At 38.9% G+C, this 17,767-nt stretch overlaps 1 protein-coding gene across 2 annotated transcripts in view; it reads right to left on the bottom strand.

Annotated features, from left to right (window-relative positions):
- Window positions 1-9,405: 9,405 nt before the first annotated feature.
- The window catches only part of LOC136766616 (protein FAM53A), a 41,893-nt gene continuing 33,531 nt past the window's right edge, over window positions 9,406-17,767 (bottom strand). For both annotated transcript variants that reach the window (XM_066720209.1, XM_066720208.1), the window contains exon 5: window positions 9,406-12,887. In XM_066720209.1, the coding sequence (XP_066576306.1) occupies window positions 12,561-12,887 (327 nt within the window). In that variant the 3' untranslated portion in view covers window positions 9,406-12,560. The remainder of the gene's footprint in view (window positions 12,888-17,767) is intronic.

A 17,767-nucleotide genomic window follows, 5' to 3' on the forward strand; every position in this document is an offset into this window, starting at 1 on the left:
CTGCCAATAAAGCTGTTGCTTTATCTGGTTCTCCTCTGATTATAATAACAGTATTAAGAAAGCACTTTTGGTCCTTAAAGAAGAAACTGAAATTGTATTACTAAATGTGTGACGTTTACTTTGTTTAATGTTTTGTGTATTTTTTTACCCCGGTAAAAGGTTGATAAGATTTATAACTCTAGCACACTCTATCTGAAGAGCTGATGCAGTAGTTGTAGCCAGTATATAAACTTCCTCTCACTGCATGTTTTAAACCACGGTAAACACTTCATTTTATGAATAATTTGCAACTAAATTCCTGTCTTTATTCGGGGTTGTGTAAATATCCTCAATTCCAGATAAACCAGCAAATATATATATAAATTCCAAAGTCCAAAAAATGCAATATGTTAGAGAGACAATCAGAAAATACATACATTTAGTTCTACATCTATATACACAGTGAAATCTACTATAGTGACTGCTTACAAATAATAACAATTAAAACAAATGACGAGGCCCTGCTCTGAGCATTAGGCCAGAATTCAAACTTCCATAAACACACACACAGCCCCTAAAACCAAAAGTGCCGGCCTGCATTCATTATATTCTCCCACTGGTCAAATGAAGTCTTTCTACATTGGACCTTTCCAGAGTTCACTTTGTCTTGTGTTAGAAAGGAAGGCGAAGCATTTGGCATACATAGCACAGTAACTCCCCCAAAAAAGGTAAGTGCAAAGCAAATGCGATGAGACTACTGCTGTGAGCCTAAGGTAGGGTCTTTAGGACTTCGGCAAACACACACGCCACCACTGTGAAAAAGCCAACACACCTTCTGGAGTTGTACCAGATACATCTATATTCATCACACACTCTCATGGTGAAATCCCCAAAAAGACATTATATTAATGAACTATGACACACGTGTGCAATGTAAATGTGAATTTGACAGAAATAAATTATGAATAAAGGGTAGAAAAAATCCTTTGGCCAAAAAGCAGATGTTTCTTTAAATATTTAAAGATGGCTGCTGCTAAAGAAGTTTGAATGTATGTACTTGCTGTTAGGTGTTGTTGTAGACACTAGTATCTGCTGTCCATTTAGTTTATATCCTTAAGGAAAGCGTTTAGACTCACTGAGATTTGCATAGGAAAAGGTGTGGAACATTCTCCTGAATGAACGAGGCTCAGCGAGTTTTGCCACTCAGGACTGCTAACTGACATGATCTCTCACAAGGAAAGACTAGCCTGCCGGTCCCATTGCGAATTACTGAACAAGAGCCAGCATTAGCCACAGGCGGAAAGTTCTACTTTAAGTTTTTAACGAAGAATATTTTTCATAGCAGTAAACAGGAAAAGGCAAGTTGTGCATCACCCAGATACGAGCTAGAGTCTAGAGTAGTAAAGACAAAAGCATTTAGAAGAAGACTTTGTAAAACTTTTTCATAGCTATGAAATGTGCGAGGAGGAAAGAAAGTGTGTTCATTAAAATCAAAAAGAAATGTCCTTCACCTCATAAAGATTCAGAGCTATTCTAGAGTTTCCCTGGGTCTTAAAAACGAGATGAGATGAGATATTCCAATATTGTATTGAAAACCTGCTAGACCTCATTGAAACATGCATTTTTGTCTTGCATTTTTGATGCTGAAGTATTTCCTGCCGATCTGGATTCCTGCTTTTTCATAGCACTGTTACATTACATGGAATAAGTCCATATCAAAACCAATCAATGTTGCAGGCACTCACGCATACCACACACTCCCACTACATGAGCTGCTCTAACAACACAATTGGGGTCCCTGGTAATTCACGCAGTATTGCAAGAATTACTAAGAATCCATCTATAGGGAATCAAGCATGCCAAGCCTCTGTATTTGACAAAAATGAAAAACATTACTGGCCTTTGTGAGTTTCTCATGGCTCATTCTGTGACTGTGCCAATATTCTGCATTTTTCATATCAAAAATCAATAATCCTACATCTATTCCTCAGATTTATAGTTCTTAATATATATCTGTCACATCAAACTAATTAACTTGAATATTCAGTTGTTTGTTTTTGTCTACATCGAACAGTCAGGTGATGTATAATTGTTTTTAACCCTTGCTTTAAGTTTCTCGTTACAGGCCTTTACTCTCACTGTCACTGTTTGCTCTAACTGTGTTCACATGCAATGATAGTAAATGCTCACTAGATGGCGTTTATTGAGCTGGCTTTCCAGAAGGCTCCACGCTTAGCCTTGTCATGACTTCTAAACATGGCTCAGTGGAAGCCTGTGTGTTTCAACCCTTCCAAACAAATCACCTATAGTACATTGTTATCAAAGAAATACAGATATAAAAAAGTGCAACTCAGTTTCAGGAATGCACCCTTACCTGAAACATGGAGATTTCCAGGAATTGTCTACGTCTTCACTGATAAATTTAGAAATATCTCTCTGTCTTTGTTGTTAATAATGGACAAAGTCCAAGCATGTCACTACACATATTTATGGTCAGTTATCTCCTTTTATCCCCTTTACTGACTGGCTGTAAATAATAAAGAATCCTCATATCGTGGATCAAATCCAAATATTACAAATTGACACATTAATAAAGAAGGAAGAAAGTTTGGATTTGGAGATGAGGGCTTACATCAAAGTAAGACCCACCTGCCCCTTTTAATATGAACTGAAATGCATTCCCATCTCCCAATCAGAGGGAATTAACCAGTTCCAATTAAACACGTGTCAGGGTAATCTATTCTGAAAGCTAATCTCCTTTTCCTGGTTCAAGGTATATCATTTCATATTGTGAGGTTTGAAAGACTTGGCAAAGCAGCTCCCCTAATTGTTCTGACAGGAGACTAACCCTCATGTCTTATTGTCATCCAATGTCCCCTCAAATAACCAGCCCCTCTTTTGTAGGACATGTGGCAAAATCTATCCCATCTGCATAAATAAGCACCAATCATTCACCAAAACCATTCCACAGGTTTTATATTTTGTCATGAAGGTTCAGAATCAGCAATTTCTTCATGCATGGCTGGGGTCATTACCAGCGATTTGCCCGAAACAACAGCTGAAAGCCACCCTTAATTATACTATTCAATTTTTCGGCTGTGAGTCTTAACTATGGGCACTCAGTCCAATTCTTGATAGAATCTTAGAAATTGGGAGGACAAACATTTCAGTGAATGCGTCCTTATGGAAACATACTGCAAATTGTATGTTGTTTCTAAGTGCCTTAAGATCTATTAAGTACACCGCTAATTGCCATTTATTTCCATTTTAAAGAAAAGTAATGCTTATCATTTCACATCTTGGGTTTATGTACTCCTAATTGGTCTGCAAGACTTTTATGTATTTTTTGTGAACCACACAGAAATGGAGACTCAAAGATATAAATCTCAAAGCTCTGTGTTTGGGATATATTGGTCACACAACGCTAATTAGATTTGCTGAGCAGACTGATACTACAGTATAACAGAATAATTATTGTTGTTGTTGTTATTGTATCACATCAGTCTTTACACAGCCCATTATGTAAACTTCAGGGAGTTACACACACCCTCTGAAAATGGTGGCTCTGCTGTGAGTGTCATGGGAAAGCTGATCCAGAGAGATCCCTTGTTATCTCCACGCTAGTTGCAGTGCGTTACCACAGTTGCTAACCATCACACTCTTTTGACAAGACTAATGTGTGCTGTGTGTTAAAAAATGAAACTTCAGTACTGCCTGATTAATTGTTGGAGACACAATATAAAATTCACCGAAAATAGAATAAATACTGCAGATTACATCATTACATTATATTCCTGGGAACTGAAACACTGCCAACATAACAAAAGAAAATCAGCTTTTTTGTGTTGTTTGTTTCACAGTTGCCCACCCTGAAGAACCAGCATATGGACTGACTCAGAGACAGGAAACTGAAATCCTGCTAAGCAAAGAAACATTTGCAAAAGCTTCTAATAGGGAAATAAATCCCATTAGATGAAACTCCAGTGGGACACAGTAGTTCAGAACACAATGAAGCATCTGCCCCTTGATTCATACGCTCTTATCTCCCCATGCTCCCGGATAGAAGATTATTATGTTAATCAGAGGCTCACATGTTGGGCAATTAAGACCTTAATAATTACCAAATAACTGATTCTAATTTAACGATATGAATAATTCTTACCAGCCTGGTAGGTCTGAAGACGACATCTAGGTGACATCATACGCCAAAACAGATACTGTGGCATCTGCCCCCTTACTCCCAAATCCCCCGCAAACACACACATGCAATGGATAAAACAACTTTGTGATGAGAAAGAGCAGTTATTTTGGAAAGAGCTACTATCAGTAGTGTACGTTTGCTTGTTGGCTTCTTCATTTCATAAACACAGAACTGTGTCATGTGACTGTTTGTATGAAGCCGTGGTTCTCTCCTTTTTGGTTCAATACCATTTTATTACAGACATCTAAATTCATGTTTTGTAAATCACCACTACACACAGTTTTGCTTAGCCGCTAATGGTACACTGCTTCCTTCCAGTATCCATCGTTATCATTAATAAATACATGCATTATCATAATATTTATCCTTTATTTATCAATATCTGTATATGGCTACTGAAATATGTCTAGTGGATCAAAAGAGAAATACTGTAAGAAAAGAATTGTCAACTTCACAATCATTCCTTGAATCTGGTTTTGTCATCATGATTTCCACACAAGAACATGGCGTTCATTTGATGTTAACTTTCAGCAGTAATGTGGCCATAAAAAAACTATGCTTCCTTCTTAGAGTGTACTTGAGGTTTCTGGTGCAGAACTGTGACTCTCACGATGATAGGAAGAAGATGAAGGTTATTTAATATCTATCTCTGCTGACACACCCAAACTGCAGGTTTGATAAGCCCTCAGGGTCATATGACTATTGTTTTATATCAATAAGGACTGTAACAGCTTCTTGTTTTGCATTGTGTATAACAATAAAACTTACTACCCTTATCTAGTTGTCATACAAGGTCTTTGCACCAGAGACCTGCACTGCAGTTGCTGGTTTGTGAATGCCCTTTGACAGCCGTCATTACAGCAGGACCAAGACTAATAATCGCTGCTGGAATTGATTGGAAAGGCCAGTTTTCAAATATGCCCACCTTACCAACATTTTTAATAACAGTACCACCTTTACTTTATCTTGGAGCTGCTGAGGCAACAACTTACATAACATACAGCCATCAACCAAATTAAAGCAAAATGGCTATATTGAAAAGGGCAGACGAGGCTAGCAAACTGAATAAAACTGTGTGTGTTTTTAATGTCATGTATGAAATGAGTCAGAATGAACTGACACGGTTTCAGACTGAGCAAGCAGCTCGCCTCATAGCATGTCAGCTCACTTTTCCTCTGCCCTTCAATGGGCATGTTTTACAGCAATTATCTGTATAAACAACAAACAACACCAAGCTTTTATCTCTGAGTCTGCCCCACTCCCTGGTTTCACTTGAACTTTTTCCACCGGCTGTCTCTTGATGCTTTTCACAGCCCCATCCTGAGCAAACACGGTACTGCAAACAGTCACGGTCTCATTAACCAAAGCCAACCACGCAGGTGGGTAGTAAAAGAGGGAGAGGTTCTAACAAGTGCTAATTGGTATGGCAAATCTAATTAGCCAGCCTGCTCCGACAATTTAGAGTCGTTTTACGTGTTTGGACTTATTTATACTCCAGTCATTGTTTTTTTGGGTGAGGCATTGACCCACATGTCTAAAAGCATCTACACAGTTCTATCCATACAGCATCAGGTTTGTCACCCTTTTATGTTTTGAGTTTTGTAAATAGAATACTGTGGAGTGTGATAATTTCGAGGATAATTGCCAGACTAATTAATGTAACAATGTAACTGAGAAACAACAATTTTCACTCAAGGTGTTTCTCATGGTCACCTCCTACAATCCCATTACACAGTAGCTTGCAGTTTAAGTTCAGTCATATCAGCGCTGTGTGAAAGAGTTATTCCTCTCATCGGCAATGGGTGGAAGCCCTTCCCCGTTCAAACATTCGAAGATTGGACTTGCCCTGACATGTTCAGGCATGTATGGCTGATAAATCTATATTCTTCCTGCATGTACTATGCTATATTGGAAGATAGCAGATGAAATCTCTCAAACATCGGTCTACCTGTGCTGTGTGTTTTTCTTCAGTGACTTTGGAGGTCAAAGGTCAGTTCCCTGAAGTCAGGTAGTATGTTTCCACAACATGAAACTAAAGCACATTAGAGCAGGAGACCCTTCGTTAATTTGCTATTAGGTTTATATATTTAATTTTCATTTTTGAAGCACTGCTCAAATTATTGGTCTAGCGCTGCAGCAGGGTGGGCTGCTTCCTTCCAGTATCCATCGTTATGTGTGTGCAATGTGCGTGCAGCATCTTTGGACCACAACAAACGCAAGTTGCATGATAAGCTTTGAGAGCAAGTAGGGAATCCCCAGTCTGACCATGTGGAATTTAAAGCAGATAACAGGCTGGGGTTTCAGGAGGAGGGGACTGCTGCACAACATTGCTGCATTTTTTTCGAATCCAGAAAACACTACAATGTTCTTGTTGTCTTCTTTAATAAATAGTACATGTCATGAATACTTTGCATTGATTTCCTTGTCAGACTTAACCATACTTTGATGTGTATACATTTTACCTTATTGTTTACCTGTGCTTTCTTCACCACAAGGCATCATAATTACATTTCTTAATTGTTGTATGTGGGAAAGTTCAGAAATGTTCAGTCTTGTTTTATGGTCTTGGGAGTTACCTCTGTCTCAAGCCAACAGTGAATAATTGATCTCGGTCCTACAACACAGGTCTGTTACCTGAAAACACAGACATTCTGTAATTTGATCTCCCTTTAATATTTCATATCACATTAATACCACATTCATAGATTTTCTAGGCCTGATATCTTTCCAGGATTATCACTTACAGAGTCATGAATTGATTTACTTTAAAGGACTTGCAACCAAGTATTGAAACTCACAATTTAATTAATGATTATGTTAGTTTGTCCAAATACTTTTGAGCCTCTAAAATTGGGGAGACCACATATAAAAATGGGTGTAATTCCTACACCGTTCACCCAATTTGGGTGTAACTACCCTCAAATTTAAAGATGAAAGTCTACACTTCAAGCAGATCTTGATTGTTTCCTTTAAAATCCATTGTGGTGGTGCACAGAGCCAAAATGATAGCAATTGTGTCACTGTCCAAATATTTATGGACCTAGCTGTACATGTCCTTGTTACCGAAGAAAACTTTTAGAAGTATTCTGTGAAGAGAAACTACAGGATAAACTAAAGCCTACAACAAAGTTATCTCATTACAACAGCTATTCCTTCCCACAGCTCTGATTTCAACAAGCCCTAGTGAAACAGCAGTTCGTATTTAAAATTAATTAAATGAGGAAGCACAGATGCACTCCTTTTCTTTAATAAATGTACTGCCTGTAGTTCACGCTCTTTACACAAACCCATTATAATTAGACTATTTTATGTATTGGCCTTGTTCTCCTTTTCTTGCTGCACAAACTGCAAATGATATGTAATCAAAGGCAGGGCGGGACAGAAAACGAGAAATCATACACGCATTGAGAAATTAACCTAAACCGCTACTTTTTTGTTTTTCTTTTCTTATGAAAAGGAAACAATGCCATCCTGTTTGCTCTGTGGGTGCTGACAGGACCCTGGGCAAGAAGGGAGCAGCTGATAGGAGTACAGTGCCCTGATCGGCCTATGCTGGCATCGAGGTCCACTGCGGCCCAACAACCCCACTGCGGGCACAGGCTTGTTTAATTAAAGTCAGCTTGGTGCATTTTTTTGTTTACTGGAAAATCTTGTTAAGGGATGTGCTGTGTCTGAATGCAGCTGCCGTCTGGGGTGAATCTTGCCAGATAAACGCAAGTTACCAAAAGAAACCACAGCGTTCACAACCCCTCTGCTGCAGACATGAGGTCTTTAACAGGAATTAGAAGAATTTAAACTTTCCATTTCAAGTACAGCAGAGACAAAGGAGCTCCTTGTTTACTTTCCCCCGATACAGTTGTTTTATAAAAACATACCTGTAGATTTTTGTTATTGTTGGTGTTTCAACATTTATAAGGTTTAGAAAAGCCTGTTTGCATTCTCTGAGGTTGAGCTAAATTAGAAAGCTCTGTGCATAATGTTCGTTCAAGCCCCCTGCCTCCGTCCCTGTGTCTCAGTACAGAAGTGCAGACAATGTGGCCAAACCTACAGGACCACATGGGAAAGAAAGACTACTGCTTACAGACCGAGCTCACCATTGCGAAGTTGGCAATAGTTTGACAAACACTTTCTCTTCTCTTGAACAGGGCTTAAAATAATCTTGCACCTATTATTGGGCGTCTTGAATTTGCCTGAATCACCGCTTTTTAAAGACCCACCAGCAAGAAGCTCTCAGTGTAAGTTAGTTTGGTTTAGTGACTGCAGGATTTCACAAAACCTGATTACATGGGTAAATCGTGATGAAATTAGTGTATTACAAATACATAGTTGAGATTTGGGATGTGTGGGGCCACAGAAACTTGCACCGTTTTGTTCCGCAAACTGTACACAAACCGCATCGTCATGGGGGATGGGTCCATTTACGCTGAAATTGATTGTGTTGCAACTGCAGGATGCCCGATGTTTAGGTGGCTTAGGTGGCTTAGGTTATAATTGGAGCACTGGTCTCATTATCTACTTTTAATTGGCGGTACGACCTCCCAGAAAATATGTAATTCATGCTTACATCAGACTGAAATGATGTAATGATGCTCCAACAGGTGCATTTTACCACAGGGCTTACAATGTCCTTTGTGTGAAAGCCAGTTTCGGGTCCAAAGTCTAATATCGACTCAATCCCAATTCCAGTCACCATGTTGCAAATCCTGGCATTGCAGTAGAAGTGAAATCAATTTAGGAAATAAATCACATATGACCTCAAGCTATATTAAAATTAAGATAAAATCACAAAATAGGGGACTTTGATTAACCCAAATTTAAAAATATTAATGTATAAGGATCATAAGTCCATGTTAGAGGAAATCCATTTAGGACACTTGTGTGAAATGTTGGTTTAAAGAAACTGCTTACTATTTTACTACTGTAAATAACTAACCTGTAATCTAAAAATAAAAAATGAACCCAAGAAAGTAGTTTCCCTTAACCATGTATGCTTTTCAAATTGTATCTTTAAGATGTGTACCCTGTCTTCTGGCTCCAATTGGGCTAACAGGGATGATAGAAAACAGGCTGTTCTTTCTTGAAGGCTTGGGCTGTCAGCAGTCATTGAATTCTTTGCAAAGAAAAGGAAGACATCTCTATCAAACCTATATATAACACATCCATCAGACTGGAAAGAGAGAAAGCGTGAGTGTGCAAAATAAAAAATAAAATGACAACACAACTGATTGCAAAGCAAAGATCCGTTTTATTGATTCCAAGAAGTCAATTCCCACAGGTGTTGCTGATGGGATCAATCCCTGGAAAACTGATTATACACAAAGTCCCATTCCACAGCTCTGGTGCTCACAAGTCTCTTGAAGCACAGTATAACATTATGGCAAGAATGACCAGACAGGTGGGCCATGACTGTACTCCAAACCCATTTATTTTTCAGTGTAAAGAAAAAAACACAAAAGAGGCAGCTTATGAGATGAGGAAGTTAACAAAAGGTGCACCATCCTCCTGGAAAATTGGTAGCCGTAACAAGACACCTGTTTCAAACGTCTGATGTGTAAGATCTGAAGGCAGCTAAATCTGTGTTATTACAAGTATCATTATGATCGCCTCAAAGGCACTTTATATTAAAGTGTGGACAGTCCCTTAGCAGTTCCTGGGTGGGGACTGCAAACTGGAGGTGAAGGGAAATAGAGATAACACTGCAAGGACCAGCAGCAACACAGAATAACTCCTTCAGAATAACTGGGAACCACTATTAATGAAGCTATCATCCCATTGTGTGCTCATCAACACAAAAAGGACAGGGGAAAACTAACAATTTAACAGCATATTTCCTGGAAATCATTAATAGGAAGCACATGACTACTAGGGATGGGCAATTGTGATATTGTCTCTCATCGGTTATTGGCTATAAATTACCAGCATAACCATGAATATTATCTGAAGAAATTCAATCTGAATCAGTCACACAGTGCTTCTACAAGTCACTTTGAACAAGTCTTAGACTGAAATCCAATGAATGGCAAATCCGAAAGTCCATGTTTTCTACAGTAATTTTATGGTATCTGAGCAGCTAGCCTTTTATTTTCATAAGTGTGGTAAAGCTTTCTTGTCAGAAAACCAGTGCTGCTATGGTGATGGTGATGCTATGATCAAAAGGAAACCAGAATAAGTCAACTGCAGCAAAGTTTAAAATGGCAGCACAGATATCACCCACAAAAAAAATGAAAAACCTTGGGTTAAGTGAATCACAAATTTAAATCTTTATTGAGGAAAGCAGTTTACTCTTAGTTTTTGGGGTTACTGCTTTAGTCCAAATTTACTGAAATGCAATGTGGGCTCATGCATTTTTTGGAAGGAAAATAAAAACCCATTCAGCGTCACTTTCCAATGTATGAAAAGACTAAATATGGAATTAATAAATACATGGAAATTGCACATGATTTGACATTTTTTATAGGACTTGCAGAGGAGCAGCTTATTTTTCAAAGAGATTAATAAATATTTTTTTAATCTGGAAAATGGGAAAAAATAAATAAAAATGTACTGTGACTTTCCATTAAGGCATCTGCAAATTAGCCTTTTAATATTGAGAAGTCTCCGATTAACTGCTAATTGCTAACAACTGAATTGTAATGGCATGCGTTTCTTTTTCAGGCGCCGGGGATTGATTTTGTTGCTGCATGATCTGTAACTGGTCCTAAGCTAGGGGACCAAACCAAAGTGTCTTATAGTGACTTCAATAGACCAATTTGCTTAAATTAGTACACATTTACAAATGTCCCGGAGTTCTAGCCATTGCCCATTTGAACCTTCTAACAAAATCTGCAGGATTTTTGCTCTCCAGGTCAAGGCTTTCAAACACCTGTCACAAACTCTTCAATAGCTTGTGACACTGCTTAACAAAATAATGGTAAATGACATTTCAACTTTATGGCTCTGCTCATCTGTAGCTGGCAAGTACAAGAACATACAAATAAAAAAAACAATCTCATCCCTCTCTCAAACGGGAGATTTCAGTTCTGCTGGTTTGTGCTTGCTACTCAAGTGATTTCTGGGTGCAGTCTAACAACTTTAACAAACTCAATCAGAAATGGAAATGCTGGTGCCTCGGTCAACATGTAATAGCATTTGTAATTTCACTGTTTTTGATCTGTGCTGTATTTTTATTGAAGAAATTAAAATGGTTGATTTTGCTTTTTTTTTGGTTGCCTCTGCGGTATTAGATTTTGCAGGACTGTATGCATATGTGGAATCTGATTTCTTTAGGCAGTGATTTGTGGCAATCTCTGTGCACAGAGGCTTGCTTAGAGAGCTGATATCGCTACCTTATAACATCGCGGCTCATTCACAGAGACTCCAAAGACTCGTGAACAGAATCAACGCCATTTTGTTTTTCCACTTATTCAACCAGTTTCAGGCATTCTCCATTTACCATCACAACAGCTGCTGTTGTTTAGTGAACTCCTGACCTGCTTTAATGCAGAGCTACTGCTACACACCCTTAGTGACTGCAATGGCAGTCTCGTGGGTTATGCATGATAATTATGATTATCGATCCATTTTCAGCACCATAAAATAATAGTTACAAAACATGACAGATAATATCACAATAATCGATTGTCCTATCCCTAAGGAACACTGCTTTGCTGTGTTATTTTAAAGAGGCTACTGCACCTTTAACTTAAATCAGTTCCCATCTGTAATGTTTAACAACCACCCACTTGATGAGAAGGAAGTTACAGCACAGCTTGAAACACCTGTTGGCCAATCAAACACATTATGACATGACTGGTTTAGAACATGAAGAGTCTATTACTATTTGGCAAAAAATATCAACCAAATCATTTGACCTTTTCCTTATATAGAACACTGAATTTTTCCAAACAAGCAGCTTTTATACCCACGCTGATATCATGTAAGACAAAATCTGTGTATTTTCATTGAATGCCCTTTTAAATCTATTTTATATAACAAGCTTTTTTTTTTTTCATCTTTTCCTGAACTAAGCTGTAATACGCAAAGTATCTCCTAAGAAGATTTCATAGTTATTTTAAACTTTTTTTTGTTTTTACATTTTATTTTTTAATACAAAATATCTTTCCTCTATCTTAATTGTGCATTCACTGAATGACAAATTTACAGGTGACTACCAGACCTTCTTCTGTACAACTGTCACCTTCTAAAGCAGGCCAAAAAAACAGCCAAATACAAAAAAAAAAAAAATCTTAAGTCACTTTGTTTTTGTGGGAGGCTAGGGAAGGATGGGTGAATTTTTCTCTTTTTAGGGGAGTTAAATGCAATGCAAAAAAAAAAAAAAAAAAAAAAGGCCTACCACAAAGAAATTATAAAAAAGGACAGGATCTAGAACAGTCTTGGCTGATCAATTGTTCTCGATCTGTTCTAGATCCAAGTCTCCGCAGTCCAGAGGGAAGACGCCCTCCTCGGCGCTCTCACAATCGCTGGTGTCCTCGTCGCTCTCGCTCACAGCAGCCGTGCCCCCGAAGGAGCGTGCGTGGCAGGCAGGGCCGTGGCGTGCGGCTATCCTGTGGAGTTGACTCAGGCCCTCCTTCAGCGGGCTGGAGCCGGGCGTGATGATGGTCATAAGAAGGTCGTTGGAGTCACAGGGCGACGACACGATGGTCTTCATGTGGGGATCATCGTCTTCCTCGTAGTCCAGAGAGCAAAGGCTTTTGGAGTTTTTTAAAGTCTGCGGGAGATGAAAAACAAGCTGTTACTATAACGGGAAATTAGATGTTCTGAACAAATCCAATTCATGTTTTGCGGAACTGTAAAGCTAATTAATATATTTTTTGACCAAGGCAAACTCCTGCGAAAGTGACAACTATGAAATGAAAAAGTGAAAGTTCACCAAACCAGGCTCTCTCAACTGCTGTCAAAACAGAGGCCATCTATTGTATTACCATTTATTTTGAGAGATTATTCCTAACTCACAAGTTTTAATAGCACCAACCTATTCATTTATTCCATCAATACATTTAAAATGTTTATTGTAAGGTCTTGATCATGAATTTAGACAAACTATTCCCAGTTTAAGGAAAGCATGGGTAATATGTTTATAATACATTTATCCATGGTTTTCAATGCCAGCACATACCGAACCTGTCTGCTTATTTTTTAAATACTCTGGAAAAACTTTAACCAGCTTCAGTATATGGTTAAAAAAAAAACAAAAAAAAAACTCTAAAACACCTTCAGGGATGGAAACATGCTTAATGAGACTGAAGGTCACAAGCTCAGGTGTTCCTCATTAAGGTGCTTCTGGAGAAATCAATGGAACCTTTTTGTAGCTGCTCTAAACTCAAGCACCATTTGCAATAAAAACAAATTATCAATATGACTGAGCGTATCAGTAACGCAACATTTGAATATAATCTGCCCTGGTTGATTAAATCACTGTGGGAAATCTGCCAAGTAAAATTCCTGTCTTGCTGTACAGTCCGATAAGCTGTGAACTGCACGGTATAATGGGTATAATTATGTATAATCACCACTACAGATCTTCTGCTAATGCCATGCCAGAAGATTCTGGATGAACTGGCTCAATACAATAAAATACATTCTAAATTAACGATTCAGTTGTGAAACCCAATAATCGGAACTGAAATATTTATTTTAAAAACCTCAGCTTCCCCTCCTGCATTCAGTATACCATGAATTGTGTAAAGATGCACTTCCTCATGCCTAAATTTAAGATTCAATTTCACAAACATTAAGCTGTCAAGACAAAAATAGCTTGAAACCTTAGTAAATGAAAACTAAAACCCGCACCGTCATGCATCCCTGTGGCACCTGCAGGGAGTGAATGTGCTTTACCTGCTGAGCTGCTTCTAAAAGAGGGAGTAGAAAAGATCCTGGAGTAGGACCATGCAAAACTAGAAAACATAAACCTTCAAATTTTAGATCTATAATCTAAGTCCACCTGCAGTAACTCCACTTATTCCACTGATTCTCTCTGGATAGGTTCTTTTCCTCTAGATCTGAAACCAGTATATCACCTGTCCACAATGCATTCACACTTTACGCCGATTATCTCTTTGCATTGAGAAAGAGGTCATTATCGTTGATAGCAGTTCCCATAACTGACATTGTGCTACAGATGCCCATTAGTGATCTGATGTTCAAAACATTAGCAACTCCTTAGATCTTCAGTCTCGTCACCTTTACCAGAATTTTTTGAAACCCTCAACCATGCACTGCTTAGACTGCCATGGCACACTTTGGTCTCTGTACAATATACATTTGAATGAGCATGGACGTGCCTAGGCACATTCAATGTGGCCCAGAGCGATGTTCAGTGCCATGGTTGTGCAGAAGCTTCTTGATTCTTATGACCTTCTGTGTACTACCAACCTATAATTCAGCCTGAACTCAATCTCATCTGTTGTGAAACTACAGACCATCTGTTTTCTGTGTCTTTCCCTTCCCATCAGGGCCAATATTTTGTACTTTATTTTATTATTTTTTGTATTGAAACTGCTTAGATTTTCTTTTATTGACTGTCAATGTTTATGCTTCCTGTGATGTCAGTAACATGGAAATGCTTTGTATAATCTTTTTTTCTTGCTTATTAGTGCAGTGTATTTGAAATTGGCATAATATTCAATATTGCAGGATCTTATACTTCATGTAATTTGTACCATGTCCTTTTGCATCAGATCACTCTAAAGAGAGGTGATATGGAGTTCACCATATACTTGCTCCAATCGACAAAAACTCCTTTAAATGTATACAGGAAGAGTTCAGACTGACCATCAAAGGCATTTCAAAACCGGTTTCTGTAACAGGCGAATGGTACCTCCTCAACACCAGCAAGCAGTTGTAACCAGTGATTAGTGAGTGTGGTACAGAAAGGGAAACTGGGTAAAGGCATCTGCTTAGAAATAAATAATACTACAAAAAGAGTAAAAGTATTTTTACTCCAATGCAAACTCAAAATACTTAGCGATGCCACTATAACCACTGTACAGCTCCGGCACACACATGCTGTGCGTTGTTGGTGAAAAGCCAGCTACACAGCAGCTGATGTAAAGTATTTTTTGCTAGATATATTTGTATTTGAGGGAAATTTGAGTTTTATATAATACATAAAAAGAGGCTTAACACGATTTCCTTTCCCTTGGCCCCCTGCTTCTTCGCTCTTCAGACGACTCCCTCCTTGTGCTGGCGGTGCACGGAGGGTTTCAGGCCACAGAAAATCACTTCATTAAATGCCATTCCCGGCCTAATTTCGCATTGTGCTCCTCTGAGCTGATCCAAAAGGGAAGCAAAGCGCCAGATGCTCTTAGTAGCTGCCACCTTAGTGGAGCCCCATTCACTATTCCAAGAAAGCCTGTGGGCCCTTTATTCAAAACCAAGTACCCCCAGCCTGTTCTCTTCTGTAGGGGGGACAAAGAGCTGACTTGTCTGCGGCTTACTCCCGACGCTTGATTATCATCTTCTGGTCCTGCCTACCACTATCGCCTTTCCTTCTTCCCAAGCCTGCTGGAATTTGAACTTTAAATGGATGTCCTCTTTGGTAACAATGGATAAAAAGGGAGCCTTTGATTGTTCATGCGTCGCTGAAAAGAAAAAGACCCAGACCCATCCCGGCGGAGGCCTAGCAGGACCTCGAGCGAGGCTCCCGATCTCAATTGCAATGGGACGACTTAAGCCTGTCCTCCCTCATTCAGGCTGCCGTGTGCATTTTTTTTTTCCAACCCCCCCCCCCACATTAAATTCCCCAGGTTTCTTGTTAAGAAATGTAACATCTTTCCTTTGGAAATGCAAGGGACCTGGAATGGGCTATGCCCCAGATACTGCCACCCCCACCACCACTTTTAGGCAGACTTGTTGGAAGGGGTTCAATCCTTTGATCGAATTTAGTTTTCACAATCCTCTTATTTACAGAAGAAATGCACACGTGCAAAAATTCAAGTGTTACTTTGAGCTGGCTCTCAGATGGGAACAGGGATAATACCAAATGGTAGGGAACAAGTGGCTGCCAGGGATCTCTCTTCCTACGAGGTTAGCGATGCCAGTGCCGAGGACTGTAGGATCACTATTTCATGCTGATTCTGTGATCTTCATCCAGAAAACTCATCTGTTACATCTCTTCACCCATGTTTCCGCAGGAATATTAGTCTCTTAACCAAACTCTAAAATGTCATCAGATAATACACAGCATAAAAACTAAAAATGAACAGATATGACATACCATGTAACACTTGATATGATAGAACATAACAATTCTGCTATTCAGCATCAGCAATGCAAGCTGCCATCATATATAGCTTTTTGAATTACATATTGAATGAATCTATAACAAGTCTGTCAGTGCACCATTTCACAATGACATATCCAGCCACTACCACATTTATTAATACTTTGAAAAGCAAGAGTGAAGTGTCACCTCATTAAAATGATTGTCCTGGTTTACTTTAATAATGTGGCTTGGTCAAAGTGCAGGGATAAGTTTCCACTTACAGCTCAAATCATCAGGGTTGTGAATTAGCCAGATGCTAACAATTTACAACAGTCACCATTGCATACAGGCCCACAGAGAAAACTATGTTAAAAGTACAAAGACTGGTACAAAACAATCTTCATCACAGAAACAGTAGAAACCTTCTCTTGGGTCTCTCTCAACAATATGAATCCACAAAAGATGTTAGGATTGCACTGTCCTAGACAAAACATTACAGGGATTCACTAGGGTAAAAAGAGGAGTTGCAGAGGAGCAGGGTAGCAAATTACTTGGTAATTACAGGAGCTGTAAATTCACTTCTGCTGTCCAGACAGGTGAGCCCACAGACCCAACAACCATGGTGATTCTAACATGGAAAGGTATGGTGGAAGGCCTTGTAGTCTCATAATTCTCTAAACAAAGGAATCCTAGTATGAGGCTTACAATAAAAAACTGATACACTAAAATCTCTGACTGAGTAGAGCTCAGAACTGTACATTCTGTGTGAATCCATGTTATGGCTGCAAAATGTATTTTCTTTCAAACACTGCGCTGTGACTAGCAGTGTGTGCATGTTGCTTTGCACAGTAAGTGTTCATGGTGGTCAGTCAGCCTGTTGCTGGTCAGGGTTTTGGAAGCGCCTGTATAACCAAACTGAACTTCAAATAAAAAGGTTCATAGTCACTACCTTCATTATAAGATGCAGAAGTTAACATTCAAACTACTGTATGTACACTGGCAGCCAGCTACATTGAATTTCCTTTGCAGTTCAGTTCCTGCTTCCTACAAGGCACCGCTGCACTGGGATTCAGCGGGTTGGGGGGGTTGCACTTTCTGTATTGATCTTTCCCTTGAAACTTAATCTTGTAGCAAGATGCAAGACACGAAAATAGAGCTACAATGATTGCCTTTGGGATAAGGTGAGGTCCAGTTTGCAACTAAATCAAATAAAGGGGTATCATTTTATAATTGCACAAATTGAACTTGCACTGAAGCTCTTATGCAATGAGAATCTGAGTGTAACATATTTGAATAAACTTCCACTGCATACATGTTTATGTGCAAGAGGCTTTAACCTCTTTAGAGTATTTAACCTTTACCATCTTCAGAGGAGGGTGTTATAA

The sequence above is a fragment of the Amia ocellicauda genome, chromosome 13 (genome assembly GCF_036373705.1).
Source record: "Amia ocellicauda isolate fAmiCal2 chromosome 13, fAmiCal2.hap1, whole genome shotgun sequence".
In the NCBI taxonomy this organism is placed as follows: domain Eukaryota; kingdom Metazoa; phylum Chordata; class Actinopteri; order Amiiformes; family Amiidae; genus Amia; species Amia ocellicauda.